Genomic DNA, 17,775 nt, shown 5'->3' with positions numbered 1-17,775 from the left:
TCTCTTTGTGACCCCATGGACTGCAGCATGCCAGGCCTCCCTGTCCATCACCAACTCCCGGAGCTTGCTCAAACTCATGTCCATCTCTAGTCGGTGATGCCATCCAGCCATCTCATCCTCTGTCATCCCCTTCTCCTCCTGCCTTCAGTATTTCCCAACATCAGGGTCTTTTCCAATGACTCAGCTCTTCATATCAGGTGGCCAAAGTATTGGAGTTTCAGCTTCAGCATCAGTCCTTCCAATGAATATTCAAGACTGATTTCCTTTAGGATTGACTGGTTGGATCTCCTTGCAGTCCAAGGGACTCTCAAGAGTCTTCTCCAACACCACAGTTCAAAAGCATCAATTCTTCAGTTCTCAGCTTTCTTTATACTCCAATTCTCACATCCATACATGACTACTGGAAAAACCATAGCTCTGACTAGACTGACCTTTGTTGGCAAAGTAATGTTTCTGCTTTTTAAAATGCTGTCTAGATTGGTCATAGCCTTTCTTTCAAGAAGTAAGTGTCTTTCAATTTCAGGGTTGCAGTAACCATCTGCAGTGATTTTGGAGCCCAAAGAAAATAAAGTTTGTCACTGTTTGCATTGTTTCCCCATCTAATTGCCATGAGGTGATGGTACCAGATGCCATGATCTTCGCTTTTTGAAAGTTGAGTTTTAAGCCAGCTTTTTCACTCTCCTCTTTCACTTTCATCAAGAGGCTCTTCAGTTCCTCTTCACTTTCTGCCATAAGGGTGGTGTCTTCTGCATGTCTGAGGTTATTGATATTTCTCCCAGCAATCTTGATTCCAACTTGTGCTTCATCGAGACTGGCATTTCACATGATGTACTCTGCATAGAAGTTAAATAAGCAGGGTGACAATATACAGCCGTGACGTACTCCTTTCCCAATTTGGAACCTGTCTGTTGTTTCCTGTCCAGTTCTAATTGTTGCTTCTTGACCTGCACACAGATTTCCCAGGAGGCAGGTAAGGTGGTCTGGTATTCCCATCTCTTGAAGAATTGTCCATAGTTTGTTGTGATCTACACAGTCAAAAGCTTTGACGTAATCAATAAAGCAGAAGTAGATGCTTTTCTGGAACTCTCTTGCTTTTTCGATGATCCAACAGATGTTGGCAATATGAACTCTCGTTCCTCTCCCTTTTCTAAATCCATTTATCTGGTTCCTCTGCCTTTTCTAAATACTATGAGATAGGGACTCAAATAATTCTACCTTCACTGTAAGATTGAACCAAAAGGAAACAAGCCCTTTGAAAGTCTTGCAGCCCAGGTTGTAATCATCTGTGTTTTCAAGACATTTCAACCTTTATTCATGGATTAAGGGGTCAAAATTCGTAAAGTCCTGGATCCTGAGAGAAGTAACATGTGACTCTTTTCCGGAGAAGGGTAACTTCATTCTAAAATACAGAGACCACAGTCATAGTGACATATTCAGTTTCAAAAAAGAGACCCACACACAGGTGCCAAAGAGAAAAACAAGTACAAACATTAAAAGTGGAATTTTTATGCCAGTGACCAAACACTTTTATCTCTCGAATTCCCTTTTGCCCTCACTTAATCCTTAATTAAATTATTTTAAATTTCATTTCTAACTCATTTAGGTTCTGGAGTTTTCATTTGACTCCTGAATTATTTCTATGCTGTGGAAATTCTTTATTCTTTTCTCTCTATTTGAACACATTGATCATTTTTTTTTTTTTTTGCGACTTCATTTTCACTTTATTGCCATAAAAGTATTTTCTGAAAAAGTTCTACTAAGACTATGGATGCAAGAGCAGCAAAGAGGAGGGAAATATATCTTAAAATATTTCAAAATTTTACAATCGATGAAATATTCTTCTAAAAACAGTTTGATTCCATGTTTCCTTATTCACTAACCTAGACATTTAAACCTTGTCTCCTTCCTCACCCACCTACCCCTATTCAGCAAAAGCCCAGATTAAAAATTTAGATTTTAAAAGAGGAATAAGTAAACAAGGAAATCAAAGACAGTTTATGAAAACTTAGCCCCAGAAAGTGACACTTGACAAAGTCCTTAGAAGTCTTGTTCAACTTCTCAGTTTCTAGACAAGACATTTAGGCACAGAGAGGTGAAGTGACTTACTAAAGGTCATGAACTAGTTTTGAGAATATTTTTTCTTTATTTACTACTCCCCCCCCCCATGAACTATTTGTGGCAGCTTAAGAAACACACATACTAAAAAGATAACTATAAATAATAAACATGATGAATTATGATAGAGCAAGGATTTCTTCTAATCTAGTACTTTTTATATCATATGATGTTTTGTTCCTTAAACTTTCTAAATTTCCAGTAGAAGTTAGAGGCTACCGATTCAGCTTTGTTCCCAGTAGATAACTGTTCTGAGCTGCAAGAGAAGTACGCAGGTGAAGGACCATTTTGTGTAGACAATTACTCAACTGTCTTTGCCACTCAGAACTAAGATGCCTCCACAACTATAGCTTAATCAAGAGATCTGTTCACCTCAAGTCTTACTTCTGGCCCACTGTTAAGACAAAGAAACAGAAATTTCTTTCCCAACTGAGACTGAAAGGCAATTTTAGCTAAGGTCAGTTTAGAAGGCAGTTTGGTTAATAAAGGCAGTTAAGCTCTATATTTGTAAATATGTAATTACACAAAGTCCTTTCCCCTTTCATCTGGAAACACCTATGGTTTTAATTCTTTAAATGACACCTGCCAAATGAGGGATCTCTAAAATGCTATCTGATGTCAGCCTTTAGCATTTATGGCTAACTACTTGTCAACTGGATTAACTGGGGGCTTTGCTTCTTCACTTGTTGCTTAGTTTCAAAAGATAATCATGAGAAAGAAACCCAAAGTTTGGTCAAATATGTTAGGGAAATTTGTAACTCTTGGCCAAATGAAGATTAGTATTTCTTTCACTCACACTCCCTACTAGCAGGAATAACAGAACTGACTCTCATTTAAGAATCAGTGCTGGCGGAACTCAGACAACTGTGTAACAAGGCCAAAGACCTGGTCTTCTCACTGGCCCAGTTTGGTTTACTCTATTCTATTCCTGTCCCCAGTGGTTATGATCTAACGTCACAAAGGAGGCTAGGTTACAGTACAAATGCATCCCCACTACATTAACAATAGGCTCTGTCGCTGCAATAACAATATCATTTTTATATTTAAAGACAGGATTCTGAATGTGTGTGTGAGCAAGATTCTACAGGGCTGTACCATCTCTCACTATGCCATTTTTTTCTTGCACTATATGAAACAGTCCCCATTTCATTTATGTACCCCCCTTTTTAAAATTTTGTCCCCCCCCCCTTTTTTTAAATAAATCTTTTTCTGATTTGACATGGAGTCAAAAACAGAAGTCTTATTAACAGACTGAGAAGTGCCAAGACCCACAAATGACTCTTGGGAGCAATTAAACCAAAAAAGAACCCCCATAAACCGGAACGGAAACAAAAGTTTAACTACTTATCCAAACTCTGGCAAAGAGACACAACTCTTTCTCCCCCTCTCCCCTAAACCTGTTAGGAAAGGGGCATCTGCAGCCGCTGCTCCTTCTCCTCCAACTCACTTTCTGCGTCAAATAGTATGGGTCAAAGTCCTCCAGGGGAACCGCGACCAAGCCTTGTGGGATGTCCCCATAGATGAAAGGCAAACTCTTCCCTGCCTCCAGGTCACTGTTTGGCTTGGGCTTGCTGTCCTCATCGTCCTCCCGATGACTGCCATCGGCCTTGGGTGGTTTCTTGAGCTTGCTCTCGGCAATGCGCCTCTCGATGTTCGCCAGTGACTCAGGGGTGAAAGGCTTGAAACTGTCAGGGCCTGGTGGTGCGAGCAGCCGTGCTGCCATCTTCTCATCCTGCAGCAACTTCGTTAGTTATGCTGCGTCCAGGACAGGTCAGCTGGCAGCGGCGGCGAGGGAGGCAGCGGCGGCCCTAGCGCGGGGCCCGGGAGGCGCGGCCGGACTGCAGAGGCGCCGAGGATGCGGCGGGCGGGACTGCGGTGGGCGCCATCTTGGAGCGCTCCCCGCGCCCCACATTGATCATTTTTATTTTAAATTTCCTATCTGATATCATCAGTATCTGAAGTATCTATAGGTCAGTTTTTATTACTTGTCAATTAAAGTTTTGTCATTTAGTCTGGTTTTTTTTTGCTTTTTTTTTAGGATGCTTCACAATTTTTCATTAAATGTCAGCCATGTACGCAAGAGACCTGGGTTCGATCCCTGGGTTGGGAAGACCCCCTGGAGGAGGGCATAGCAACCCACTCCAGAAACCCATGGACAGAGGAGCCTGGCGGGGTATAGTCCACAGGGTAGCAAAGAGTCCGACATAACTGAAGCGATTTAGCACATGCACATGTTTATAAAAACAGTAAAGATTATGAATGATATTTTTCTACAAAGAGAGGTTTTTATTTGTTTGTTTTCTAGCAGGCATGTAGAATATAAGGGACTTATATTCTACTTATATTCTACATGTAGGGCATGTAGAATATAAAAAGTCCCTTGAGTTTGCCTTCTCAGTTGTTTTACAAATTCTGTTCAACTTGGATAATAATTTTTTGGTAGGAGGTTTTATATGATACAAGCCGCAGTTTTGTGGTCAGAACAGGGAGATGGCCCTTCTTTGATTACACAACACCTACCGAGCACATACATATTTAAAAGCTAATGGTCAAGCAATGCATTCCCAACAGAACATTTATTAGGGAACAGTATCACAGATACAGAAAGCATAGCAGTTGCTTAGCTCTCCTCTCCTTTTTCACAACATGGGGTTATGCACAGTATTTAGGCAGGTCTGCATGTCAGATTCCAGGAAGGAGATTCTGATGCTGCAAGTGGGTTTTAGGTGCCTGACTAGGAATTTAGCACTTCCTTGCTAGTGTGTTCAAGGGCTGAGCTCTAGGTGGTTTGGTCACAGCACTATCGCATGGGAAAGCCTCACTTCTCCCACATTCTGCTGCCTAAGCATTTAACCACAGAAACCACCAGCCCTCATCCTCATGTCTGTAACTGCTGGATGTGTCAAAATCTGTCACCGGAACTGTGATGCAATGAATCAAATGATTGTCTTAAGCACTGCAGCCTGTTACTTTGGAGAGTTACAGGACCTACCCTGAAGCTTCAGTATTAGTTAATTCCTTCAGGTCTTGATGGCAAGCTTGACTGCAAGTGGTGGAAGTTTATCCCACTGCAACTGAGCAAACACGTCAACCTGTAAGGGCTGCAAGGCTGGGTCCCTGGGACAGAGCCCCTGGAAGGGAAGAAACAGTGACATCTGAGGGCAGGGTGGGAAGTCGATCACTCCCGCATTTACAACTAAATAGAGCTGCATCATCCACAAATTCATAACTTTGCTTAAACCTATCAGGGCTCTGAGGTTATAGGGCAGTCAGCTAAGCTGAAATCTGAAAAAGACAAGTACCTTCAAAGAAAGACAGGGCATGCAATCTTGCTCACCTGGGGAAAATACTCAATTCATAGAAGCTGTTATAAAGAATTCAGCCAAAATGTTTAACAAGTTGCTAAAGGCAGACTGTGGTTTTGCTTTAGAGCACAGACACCCTGAGAACTGGGGACACAAAGGTAAATCACAGATACCTGAAGCTACTTTACAAACTTCACTGGATGCTGTAAGTTTGAAAGCAGGTCACAACATATAGGCAAATTTCCCTTATGTTTCAGGTCTGGGGAGATGAATAGTCATTGTTGAAAAGACACAAAACCTGAAATTTCTCCCCTAGGGAACAAGAGCCTTATGCCACTGAAGGCAAAACAGCAAGCTCTCCTTCTCAGGCTCAAGAGAAGCTCATTACAGCTGAAAATGACAGAGAGGGAAACAGCCTGATGGTGTTAACCATGGCTGCTAGAATTCCTCTGCTAAATGAATCTTCAGATATCCACAGTGGTGACTTGCTTGACAGGCCTCCTGTTTCAATTCTCTTGTTCCCTAACTGTTTCTCTCACTTTCAAAATAAACTGCCTGCATTAAAGTCCTCCACATCTGCTTCTCAGCACCTCATGTCCTCTTTTTCTACCTCCACTTTCTTTAGTTTCTTTTCACCTTTAAAGGGACAGCAATCTGTCTTCTCTTTGTTCCCTGCTCCTTTCCTGTTCTGTCCCTGGGCTGCGTCACAACCTAAGGTTCACAGAGAAATGTAAACAGAGAATCGAGGAAAACCCCCACACAAGCCCTGGAACACCTAACAATTTAAAAGATTTAAAAAATGTTGCATCTAAGTAAAGTTGTCAGGTAAAAAACATCTTGTGTTTTGAACTAACTGAATAAGATACCTGAATATCTTAGTCAGTTAAATTGTAAATTTAGATAAAAAAATAATACATTTTTCAAGTAAGTATGCCTCATGCAATATTTCTATTTATTTGTAATATGCATTGTTGACCTGAAATTCAAATTTAAGTGGAAATTCTAGGTTTTAATTTGCTAAATCTGGTCAGTCTGCACATAACTGCATTGGAAAAGGTCAGCTAGAAAAATGAAGACAAATTTGTATCGGCAGAAAAATTTATTTTAAACCGAAGGAAGCTGTTTCCTGACCACCCGACCCCACCCCTCCACCCACATACCTGTCATTGTATCTATTTGTAATATTCATTACAAACCTCATATTTTATCCTTTTCTTCTTTGTGTATGAAACCTTTAAACACTCCTTCTGAAGTGCGTGCGTGCGTGCTCAATCGCTTCAGTCCTGTCCGATTCTTTATGACCCCATGGACTGTAAGCCCACCGTGTAAAATTGTCTCAGATTTGAGATTTTCGGGAGACTATATAAAGAAGCCAAAATTGGAGCACAGTGGCCTTTCTGGGCTCTGCTTTGAGTAGTTAGCGGGTGAGAGGTAAGGAGCCAATCAGATATGAAATTCTCAGAGTTGTCACTGTGCTCCAGCCAATCCCAGGCTGCTGATCCTCCACGCCCCTGCAGCTAGGGTACCGGTTGGTAATCTCCTGGTAGCCGTTACTACCCAGGTTCATAAACACGTAAAAGAAAAGGACACATGATATGCGCAGGCCAAGGCGGCATCTGCCTGAAGTCCAGTGCCGAGATTGACTGGAGGATGCTAGATTGCTGCACTATTTCCAGTTGAATCTTGCTTCTGCCCGCTCCCCGGGAAAACTGGCATCTTGCTTTCCTGCAGTGAGGATCAGATATAATTATCAGTTCATCCCCGGGATTATTCCATCAGTTGTGACTGTCAAAGAGCCTTTTCCTTTTGAGCCTTTTCTTTGAGAGTCTGAGATGGAGAGTGAAAGAACTGAGAATAGGAATGTTGTGGAGCAGAGGATCAAAAGGCCAGGTAAGAGGGAAGACAGAAGTTGTCCTCGGATACAGGAACTGAGCATCCTTTCTTGATCCCACTTTGCATCCTCAGAATTTTGGTTTATATCATACATAATCTGACCCTGAAGTAAAAACAATCTTCTTTGTAAAGCAAAGACTTCAGAGAAATTGTGGATCTACCCTTCTCCACCAGATTTCCCCCATCTCTTGGAAAAGGCAGTATTATTTCATTAAAAAGCACCAGGAGAAACTTGTTTTTCTGTTCTGGAATCAAGGCAGAAGATTGAGTAACATAGTTCTCAGAAATGGCACCAAAAAGTGGAGCCAAAGATCTTTTGAGACTGCTGCTGCTGCAAATTAGATCTTTGTGCCTTTCCTCATTTTCCTAAGTGTTAATTACTGGGTTGTGAACTATAGCATGTAGAGAAGATAGAAGGGAAATATTATTTGGGCCTTTTGTTTCTTTACTTGTTCACTTTTCTTTTTTTTTTCCCCCATTTATTTTTATTAGTTGAAGGCTAATTACTTACAATATTGTAGTGGTTTTTGTCATACACTGACATGAATCAGCCATGGATTTACATGTATTCCCCATCCTGATCCCCCCTCCCGTTCACTTTTCTTTACAAGATAAACAGTGACATGTTTTCCACAGGTATAGCAACAAAGAAAATGCTAATCATGTCAAGTATGATTTGTGGAGGTATCGCCTTTCTTCTTTGGGCAGTGTTAGGATTTCCTCAAAAATGTGAGTGAACAATTTCTGCTAAAAATACATTGATTGTATTAATATTGATTTGGTTATACCAGTGACTAGCTTTTCTTTCTCCTTCACTGAACAACTGGACTCAGAAAATATTCTCCCTACCAGAGCCATCTAGTTTTCCTTCAAAATTAGTTACTCTGCTTTGTCTTCTAGAATGATCATTCGTTTAATAAATATCTCTTGAACTTCAGGCATATGATGATACCAAAATGGAAAAAAAAAAAAAAGTAGATTTTCTGCCCTGGAATTAATTCATTATTAACTGAAGAAAAAAGCATGTAAACATGATAAGAAAAAAGTGTCAGTTGCTCAGTCGCATCTGACTCTTATGACCCCATGGACTGTAGCCCACCAGGCTCCTCTATCCATGGGATTTTCTATGTAAGAATACTGGCGTGGGTTGCCATTTCCTTCTCCAGGGGGTCTTCCTGACCCAGGGATCGAACCTGGTTCTCCTACATTGGCAGGCAGATTCTTTACTGCCTGAACCACGAGAGAATAACTACTGAGTATAAGTACATTCAGTCTGAAGTAGAAGAAGAGATTATAAGTCTACCTCTAGTAGTTGGGCTTCCCTTGTGACTCAGCTGGTAAAGAATGTGCCTGCAATGCAGGAGACCTGGGTTCGATACCTGGGATGGAAATATCCCCTGGAGAAGGGAATGGCTACCCGCTCCAGTGTTCTGGCCTAGAGAATTCCAGTGATTCTATAGTCTGCAGGTTTGCAAAGAGTCAGACACTACTGAGTGATTTTCACTTCACTTCGCTAGTAGTCAAGTGAGGCTTTGTGATGGGAGGAGTATTTATGCTGAATCAGGAGATCAAGTAGGCATTTATCAGTGAGCATGGCTTTGAGGAGAAAAAGAACATGAGCATCAGAGAATCATACCAGGTGCAATTAGGATAGAGTTAAAAAGAAGTGAGTTGGGGTCTAGCAATTATATTACATTCCCCTAGTGCATTAATTCTTTCACTTCCACAGATGATTATTTTATACTTTATCCTTTCTCTCCAAACCTTTAGGAAGTCTTTCCACATCTTCACTGTCAAATCTATGTCTTTGCTTCTAACCTTATAGCTTAATTCAGTTCAGTCACTCAGTCATATCTGACTCTTTATGACCCCACGGACTGCAGCATGCCAGGCCTCCCTGTCCATCACCAACTCCTGGAGCTTACTCAAACTTGTGTCCATTGAGTCAGTGATGCCATCCAACCATCTCATCCTCTGTTGTCCCTTTCTCCTCCCACCTTCAATCTTCCCCAGCATCAGGATCTTTTCCGAAGAGTCAGTTCTTCGCATCAGATAGCCAAAATATTGGAGCTTCAGCTTCAGCATCAGTCCTTCCAATGAATATTCAGGACTTATTTCCTTTAGGATTGATTGGTTGGATCTCCTTGCAATACAAAGGACTCTCAAGAGTCTTCTCCAACACCACAGTTCAAAAGCATCAATTCTTCAGTGCTCAGCCTTTTTTATGGTCCTACTCACATCCAAACATGTCTACTGGAAAAACTATAGCTTTGACTAGACAGAACTTTGCTGGCAAAGTAATGTCTCTTCTTTTTAAAATGCTGTCTAGGTTGGTCATAACTTTTCTACAAGGAGCAAGCATCTTTTAATTTCATTGCTGCAGTCACCATCTACAGTGATTTTGGAGCCCAAGAAAATAAATTCTGTCACTCTTTCCATTGCTTCCACATCTATTTGCCATGAAGTGATGGGACCAGATGCCATGATCTTTGTTTTTTGAACATTGAGTTTTAAGCCAGCTTTTTCACTCTCCTCTTTCACTTTCATCAAGAGGCTCCTCAATTCCTCTTCACTTTCTTCCATAAGGGTGGTGTCATCTGCATATCTGAGGTTATTGATATCTCTCCCGGCAACCTTCATTCCAACTTGTGCTTCGTCCAGCATGGCATTTTTATGGCAATTAGTAGAAAACTTCCAAATAACTCTCATCACCACACCTATTGTATTACCTCTATCTCTACCCATAAACTCTATCCAGATTCTTGGTACTATGTAGATTCAGTGTTCATGTTCTATGCTAGCCTATAGCCTCTTACCTGATTGGTATTACTGTAGTAAATCTTGTCTCTCTTCTCTGCATCATCAGCCTTTTCATGCTCAACTGAAATATCCTCATGGGCAACATGATATAGTGATATCTCCCCTACTCTCCCCTGTCAAAAAAAAAAAAAACAAAAAACAAACTCTCTAGGCTTTACTCTTCCTTCATCTACCAATTTGTTTTCTCCTCTGTACAGTAGCCTCCTTGAAAAATTTTCTTTGCTAGCTTTTCCTAATGTCTGTTTTGCTGTCTTCTGCTGAATCTACTCTGCTCAGATTCCCATTTCTTTCTTTCTTTTTTTTTTTTTTTTTGGTTATCTATTTTATTTTATTTTATTTTTTTAATTAATTAATTAATTTATTTTTTCAGTGGGTTTTGTCATTTCTTTTTCTACCAATTTACCTTACAAGTCCATTAGTAACTTCCAGATAAATTCTTAGTCTTTATCAAACTTGATCTGTGCAGTAGTCAGCACTGTCTCTCTCCTTGGAAATGATTTGTTCATTTGACTTCCAAAACAGCATTCTCTCATGCCTTGCTTCCTACCTAATCTGTTGCTTATTTGCAGGTTTCTTGTATTTGTTCCTTATTTTCTCCCTGACCTCTTACCTTTGCCCCAGGTTCAGTCCTAGAGCAGGTCCCTTCTTCATCTGCCTTTGTACTCTTGGTGACCTGAACCAGACAAAACTTTTACATTAGCATTGATAATTTCCAAATATATATCTCTAGTCTGGTTCTTCTCACTGAATTCCAAATTGTTAAATCCACCTACTTGACTCTCTAACAATCATCTCAAACCTAGCATTGTCCAAGCAGAAATTTTAAACTTCTGTCTCCTATAGCCCCTTCTATCTATGGTTTTCCTCATCTCAGGAAATAGCAACTTTATCTTTCCAGTTTTCAAGACAAAAACTTTATAGCCCTTTTTTGACTCTTTTCCCCACTGTCAAGCCCCAAACATAATCAGCAAATTCTGCCTGGCCTTTCAAAATATGGCTATAATCTGAGTACTTTTCATCATTTCTACCCTCTTGATTGTTCCTAATTCACATTTTCTATCTTCTATATCTTCTTCTCTCTTCCACCTTTGACCTTCTAGAGCAACATGCCCAGTGAAAATATAATGTGAGTCACAAATATCATTTAAATTTTAACAGCCACATTGAAATTAAAGAAAAATTGCAACAGTTTTAATTGCATTTTATTTAATTCAAACATAGTCAATGTATTATCATTTCATCATGTAGCTATGTAAACAGTATTGAGATCTTCATACTATTTTTTGTAGTGTTTGATATTCAGTGTGCGTTTTATACTTATAAGACACCTGGATTTGGACTAGCAATATTCAGGTGCTCAATACTCACACCTAGCTATGGCTATCATTTCAGGCAGTACAGTTCTAGAGTCTATTTTTAACAATATTTTGAGACAAATCAGATTTGTACAAAATGCTGCAGAGGTCTTTTATTCTGTTGGAGTGATGCCAAAATCCTACTAAGGGCCACAAGGCTCTGTTGGATCTGGTCATTCAATTATCTCTGTGATCTTATCTCTTACTACTTCATTTTTCTCTAGTCCTCTGGCATCCTCACTACTTTGTGAAGAAGGAAGACACGTTCATCTTTGTCTTTTGTCCTAGGTCTTCTTTTTGTTTGGGAAGCTCTTCCCCTGTATGTGAATATGCCCCCCTAGCTACCTCCTTCAAATCTTTAATAAATATCTCATGGAACACTGTCTGGACTATTGCATTAAAATTGCACCTCTTTCCACCAACAATCCCAATCCCCTTTACTTTGATGCACTTTATGACAAACTAGTATAGTTTATTAGATATGTAAGTCCCATTTAGGGGAAGGATTTTTGTATCTTATTTATAGAGTTGTGTTTCTAAAGCTACAAAAGTATCTGGCACACGGTAGCAGCTCAAATGATAATTGTTGAATGAATGAACAAAGTAGTGAGTAAATTAGAAAACATGGCTTTCTGGTGACCCAAGTTCTGAGCCACAGACTTGATTTTTGAACAAGATGTTTATTTGAACTTGACATTTTAAAATCATTTTGAAATCAATATTGGTGACCTGAGTTTTTCCACTTGACTTTTATACCAGGACTCATATGTATAGTCCCATACTGTTGGTTTATTATACAGTTTGAGGGTCTTCAAATTCAGGGGATTAAGTGTGACCAGTCATTTCTGTCAGCTGTGGGTTAGAGGTGTCCTCTTTATTAAACCTAATTTCTCTGAAGATTGTTACACTTTCATGAGTAATTTTATCTACCTAGTGGCAGTAAGTTGGAGAGTAAAAACTGAATGTTAGTAAGAGTTCAACATATTTTCCCCTCCATCGTTTTGCATTTAAGGATAAAGGAACAATTTTAATGAGAGGTGCTGTTTTTGAAAGACAATCTACTCTCACTTAAGTCAGCAATAGGGAGCCAAGTATCTGAGATTAACAGGGAGAAATACCTTATTTATCATGAGATGTGTCCCAGCCACCATAGTAAATTACAGGGAAAAAAAACTGGTAAATAAAGAAAATACCAGTAGTATGAAAAAAAAATCAAAGGAAAAATGTCTAAAGAAGATTGAGTTTCTGAAAGTTTGTTTATTATTACCATTTTAAATTATACATAGATCTGCATTCTTCAATGGTGATTTGTTTTATGCTCTGTTCTTGATCTTTAATTTTCCTGAATTATGTCAGTTAAATCGTTTGAACATGGAGATAATATACGTTTTCTCAGTCTGAAATATATGAGAATCTTTTACAGTGAAGATGAAACTCTTTCATTTTCTTACACTTTCTTCATTTCCCCCCCCTCAATTACTGTGTTAATTTTAGCTAAAAATCCAGTGATCTTCTACAACAAGACATGCTCTGAGGGTGCAATTACATGTCCACAAAGCTGGAGCCGAATCAATAATAATTGCTTCTTTCAATCTGAACGTGAAAAAACTTGGATGGATGGCCAGACAAAGTGCACAGCTCACTCTGGATCTCTGGCCATATTCAACTCCAAGAATGAAGTGGTTAGATGTCCCCTTCGCAATATACATTCCATTTAATTTACTGAGTAGCTATTCTGTACAGGTATACTTCAAGGGTGTGATAGATCAGTCAATGAGACAATCAAAGATCTTTGTCTTTATAGAGGTTAAATCACATGAGAAGAGACAAGGAATAAAAAAGATAACCATAATATACATATAAATTATATAGTATGTTGCAAATTAGTAAATTTTATGCAAAAAATTGTAAGTTGAGAGGATTTTATGAGTATTTTCAGTGGGTAGACTGCAAGTAATATAGTCAACTCAGTGATAACACTTGAGCAAAAATGTAATGTAGATAAGGGAGTTAGTTGGTCAAGGGAATATCTGGGGGACAAACTTCCCAGAAAAGGAAATAGCTAGAACATGAATCTTAAAGTAGGTATTTGCCTGGAAAATTCAATGAACAGAAAAGAGGCAGCCAGTCAATGTACCTAACATGAGACTGTGAGTGAGGTATATGGCTCATCTAGGTCTGTAGGCTTTTTTAAACTAGACTTAGGAGATATTGCAGAAAATGAAGAAAAAAAAAGTATGATGTGATTTAACTTAAGTTTTAAAATAATCATTTTTTTTTAATGTAATGTGCCCTTGAATTACAAATATAAAGCAGAGTGTATGTTATTAGGCTGTTGCAATAATTCTAGCAAGAGAGTAGTGGGCTCAAAATGACTATAGCATTGGAGGTAACAAGAATGAGAAAACTAGGAGAGCACTCTGTATTTTGTGAAAGGAATCTTTGATGCCCTATCTGGGACCCTCTTGCTATTGGATTGGACTGAAAATGGACAGCACAAGCAAACTCTGGATATGGACAAATGGAGATGTATTCAGCAACTGGTAAGCATTAATAGCATGTATTTGTTCATACAACAATGAGGATGGTAAGAACTCTGAATCTATAATTGTTCTTTTTTGTTTAGTTGTGCCTGCCTCTTTTGCAGCCTGCCAGGCTCCTCTGCCCATGGGATTTCCCAGGCAAGAATATTGCAGTGTGTCACCATTTCCTTCTCCAGGGGATCTTTCCAACTCAGGGATCAAACCTGGATTTCCTGCATTACAGATAGACTCTTTACCGCTGAGCCAGCAGGGAAGCCACCTCCATAATTTCCTCCACACCATCTCCCCAAAAGGCCCCTCAACAAATTAAATACCAAAGAGAAGCTTCAGACAAATATATGGTCTTGGATGAAGGTCAGATACTTATGGACTATACCACTCGTGAGCCACAAAGATTTCTTTTATTCTAGAAGAAATTAAAATCCAACTTGTATGAACCTTGTCTTATTCTTCTCAGGGCTTTGCCTTTGGTTTGTTTGTTCACTCTTGCTTTGAATTCTCATTGGCATGGGAGTTTTAGAAAGTTCACTCAAACCTACACTTACTACACCCACTGGTGGCTTGAAATGGAAGAAAGTTAAGTGATAAAGGCAAAACGATTGCTTCCATTGACCTTTATTTAAAATCTAGAATTTCTCTATGTTCCTAAGTTTGAAGAACTGATTGTACCTGTAGACGTTACTTCTGTTCTTGAAATATTTAAGATCTTCTCCAACTTCATGGAGGAGAGAGGAATTGGAAGGATACTGATTTCCCCATAGAGAGGGGGCACTAGCTACAATTTATTGAGCACCTACTACAGACAGATGCTGTCTCAGTCCAGTGGCATTTGGTGCCAGACATGATAGAATGTGTATGACATAACAGAGTAACAGGAGTTGCTAAATTTAGAGAAATTTCTGTCATCACTGTGTTTATATCCAATTTGGGGAAAAAATAGACATGCAATGATTTGAGCCCAATAATATAGCCAATCATTATGTTTTCAACTTTGAAAAATATATGACGAAGTATCACATAAACTTTCTGACTACCAAACTTAACAATTATGGAATTTTCTTGAGAGAAGATATTACGTATTATATATAGCTCCACTTTGGAAAAAAGATGAGACAGAGGTTAAAGTAAGTTGGTTAAAATTGGTGCAATAGTTTGCTAAGGCTACAGTAATAAATACCACAGACTCGGTGGCTTAAATTATAGTTGTGGAGCCTAGAAGTCTCAGATAAAGGTTTGGCAGGGTTGATTTCTTCTGAGGCCTCTCTCCTCGGCCATCTTCTCCTCTGTGTCTTCACATGGTCTTCCCTCTGTGCACTTGCCTATCTGTGCCCAGATTTCTTCTTCTTATGAGGAGATCTGCCATACTGGAGTAGGGTCCCCTGTAAAGACCTCTTTTTAACTTAACCAACATTTTAAAACACTTCATCTCCTAAGATAATTGCATTCTAAGCTATGAGTGGTGAGGTCCTCAATATATAAATTTGAAGAGGGGGGGTACCTAATTCACCGATGACAATTATTGAGCTCTCAACACCAAAGAATGCATAGGAACAGAAATCACATACATTTTGGAAACAGGCAGATAAAAATTTCAAGTTACACTAGAAGTTAGGAAGTGACATCAGTGGCACAAAGTAATTCCCCAATTGCTGAAAGCATTTTAATTAATAGAAATTATATACCAGGAATCATCATAACTCTCCATTCTATTTTTCTTGTCCTTATTTTGAACTCGCAACTTCTTCTCTTTATATATGACCCAAAATAGGAATTTAATAAACCCTTTCAAGATATTTTATTTATAATTATTTATGTATGTCATAACCTATCCAGCAAGAAATACCTACTTCACCATGACAATAGTTGCAGGAGTAGATGACCGAACATCAGTTTCAGCCTTAAGATCATCCGATTTTTTTTTTAACAAGTGAAGTGTGGTCAATTTAATGTCAGTTATATTGTCTCCCTTTATATAATCTTTAAATGGCAAAAGAAATTTATTTGATCATTTTTATTCTGAAGTATATTGCTTCTCAGGTAGTTCAGTGGTAAAGAATCCACTTGCCAGTGCAGGAAACACAGTAACATGGGATCAATCCCTGGATAGGGAAGATCCCCTGGAGGAGGAAATGACAACCCACCCCCGTATTCCTGCCTGGAAAATCCCATGGACAGAGTAGCCTGGCAGGCCTACAGTCCATGGAGTCACAAAAAGACCATGACTTAGTGACTGAACATGCATGATTTTGAAGTATAAAAGGAAGAATTCCATCCTTTATAAAGTGATTTATAGCATTTCAGTTCAGTTCAGTCGCTCAGTCGTGTCCAAATCTTTGCGACCCCGTGAAGCACAGCACACCAGGCCTCCCTGTCCATCACCAACTCTTGGAGTCCACCCAAACCCATGTCCATTGAGTCGGTGATGCCATCTAACCATCTCATCCTCTGTCGTCCCCTTCTCCTCCTCCCCTCAATCTTTCCCGGCATCAGGGTCTTTTCAAATGAGTCAGCTCTTTGCATCAGGTGGCCAAAGTATTGGAGTTTCAGCTTCAATATCAGTCCTTCCAATGAACACCCAGGACTGATCTCCTTTAGGATGGACTGGTTGGATCTTCTTGCAGTCCAAGGGACTCTCAAGAGTTTTCTCCAACACCACAGTTCAAAAGCATCAATTTTTCTGCACTCAGCTTTCTTTATAGTCCAACCCTCACATCCATACATGACCACTGGAAAAACCAGAGCCTTGACTAGACAGACCTTTGTTATAGTGTTTACTACCCTCATAACCCTTTCTTCTCACCATCACAGGTAAAGTTTGGAGATAAAAATTGGATAAGAAAAGAAATGCGGCTTATTTCACTTCCTCTATTCCTTCCACATCCCACATGTTGAAACATAGTCACCAGAGTTTGCACTGCATATTTTTGGTTGTGCTTTATTGTTTCTCATGAAGTTCAGTCAATAAAGAGTGAATCTTTTTGTTTTGTTCTAGGTTCAGTATTGACGGAAGTGGAGAGTGTGCCTGCATGTTTCAGAAGGGCATAAGTAGTGACAATTGTAGTGATGCAAGAAAGTACACATGCAGCAGAAAAGGGTTTTGTCCTTAGATAAAAAGTTTTTCCCATACAGGAAATAAAGTGATTAAAGAAAAATTTATCTTTTTGTACTTTATAAATTGATGTAGCTGCATTTTCTTTTATGTCAGACATACTTTTTTTAAAGTTCACTGATGAAATATTAAATCATTTTTATCTTCATTTAAATACTTATCTGAGAAGACAGGAGTCAGGGTGGTGGATTGGTAGAATGTGGAGTTTGCCTCTCCCCACAAACACATCAAGAATAGAACTACAGGGACTACCCTGGTAGTCCAGTGACTAAGACTTTGCACTCCCAGTGCAGGTGGTCCAGGTTCAGGTAACTAGACCCCACGTGTTGCCAAATATATATACATATATATATATATATATATATATGTATATATTTAAAGCAGTACATTTATAAATGGAGCAATTTTCAAAGAACAACTGTTGAACACTATTAGAGGACTTTGAACACCTAAAAAGACAAGAAAAATTCCTCACACAACTGGGTTGGACAAAAGAAAGGAAGAAAAAGAAGAGGAAACAGGAAGGGTCAGGACCCCAGGGAATAGTTGAAAAAGAGGAGAGTTTCCTTCACTCAGAGAAGCCCACTCATAGCTAGGGGTACTAGCTGGGGAAGGGAGGAATCGTCAGGGGACCT

At 39.3% G+C, this 17,775-nt stretch overlaps 2 protein-coding genes across 2 annotated transcripts; one reads left to right on the top strand and one right to left on the bottom strand.

Moving 5' to 3' along the window:
- Positions 1 to 1,327: 1,327 nt before the first annotated feature.
- Positions 1,328 to 3,993, bottom strand: LOC122679947 (sodium channel protein type 8 subunit alpha-like). The gene is made up of 2 exons (XM_043880804.1): positions 3,563 to 3,993; positions 1,328 to 1,399 (listed from the first exon to the last, which is right to left on the bottom strand). The coding sequence occupies exons 1-2, from the start codon at positions 3,836 to 3,838 to the stop codon at positions 1,328 to 1,330; spliced, it is 348 nt and encodes a 115-aa protein (XP_043736739.1). The 5' UTR covers positions 3,839 to 3,993.
- A 2,986-nt stretch (positions 3,994 to 6,979) lies between these two features.
- LOC122680656 (C-type lectin domain family 2 member F-like) lies at positions 6,980 to 17,177 on the top strand. Its single transcript, XM_043882259.1, has 5 exons — positions 6,980 to 7,310; positions 7,950 to 8,042; positions 12,983 to 13,170; positions 13,925 to 14,031; positions 17,024 to 17,177. The coding sequence occupies exons 1-5, from the start codon at positions 7,253 to 7,255 to the stop codon at positions 17,136 to 17,138; spliced, it is 561 nt and encodes a 186-aa protein (XP_043738194.1). The 5' UTR covers positions 6,980 to 7,252; the 3' UTR covers positions 17,139 to 17,177.
- The last annotated feature ends 598 nt before the right edge of the window (positions 17,178 to 17,775 follow it).

The sequence above is a fragment of the Cervus elaphus genome, chromosome 22 (genome assembly GCF_910594005.1).
Source record: "Cervus elaphus chromosome 22, mCerEla1.1, whole genome shotgun sequence".
Classification (NCBI taxonomy): Eukaryota; Metazoa; Chordata; class Mammalia; order Artiodactyla; family Cervidae; genus Cervus; species Cervus elaphus.
The sequence above is the reverse complement of the archived record's forward strand: the minus strand, read 5'-3'. Positions and strand labels throughout refer to the sequence as shown.

Excerpts from the sequence above, each read along its gene's own strand:
- LOC122680656 (XM_043882259.1), top strand. The coding sequence starts at position 7,253 with ATGGAGAGTGAAAGAACTGAGAATAGGAATGTTGTGGAGCAGAGGATC. Across the intron at positions 7,311-7,949 it reads GCAGAGGATCAAAAGGCCAG|GTATAGCAACAAAGAAAATG; the intron begins GTAAGAGGGAAG and ends TGTTTTCCACAG. Across the intron at positions 14,032-17,023 it reads GGAGATGTATTCAGCAACTG|GTTCAGTATTGACGGAAGTG; the intron begins GTAAGCATTAAT and ends GTTTTGTTCTAG.
- LOC122679947 (XM_043880804.1), bottom strand. The coding sequence starts at position 3,838 with ATGGCAGCACGGCTGCTCGCACCACCAGGCCCTGACAGTTTCAAGCCT. Across the intron at positions 1,400-3,562 it reads CATACTATTTGACGCAGAAA|AATGAAGTTACCCTTCTCCG; the intron begins GTGAGTTGGAGG and ends TCTGTATTTTAG.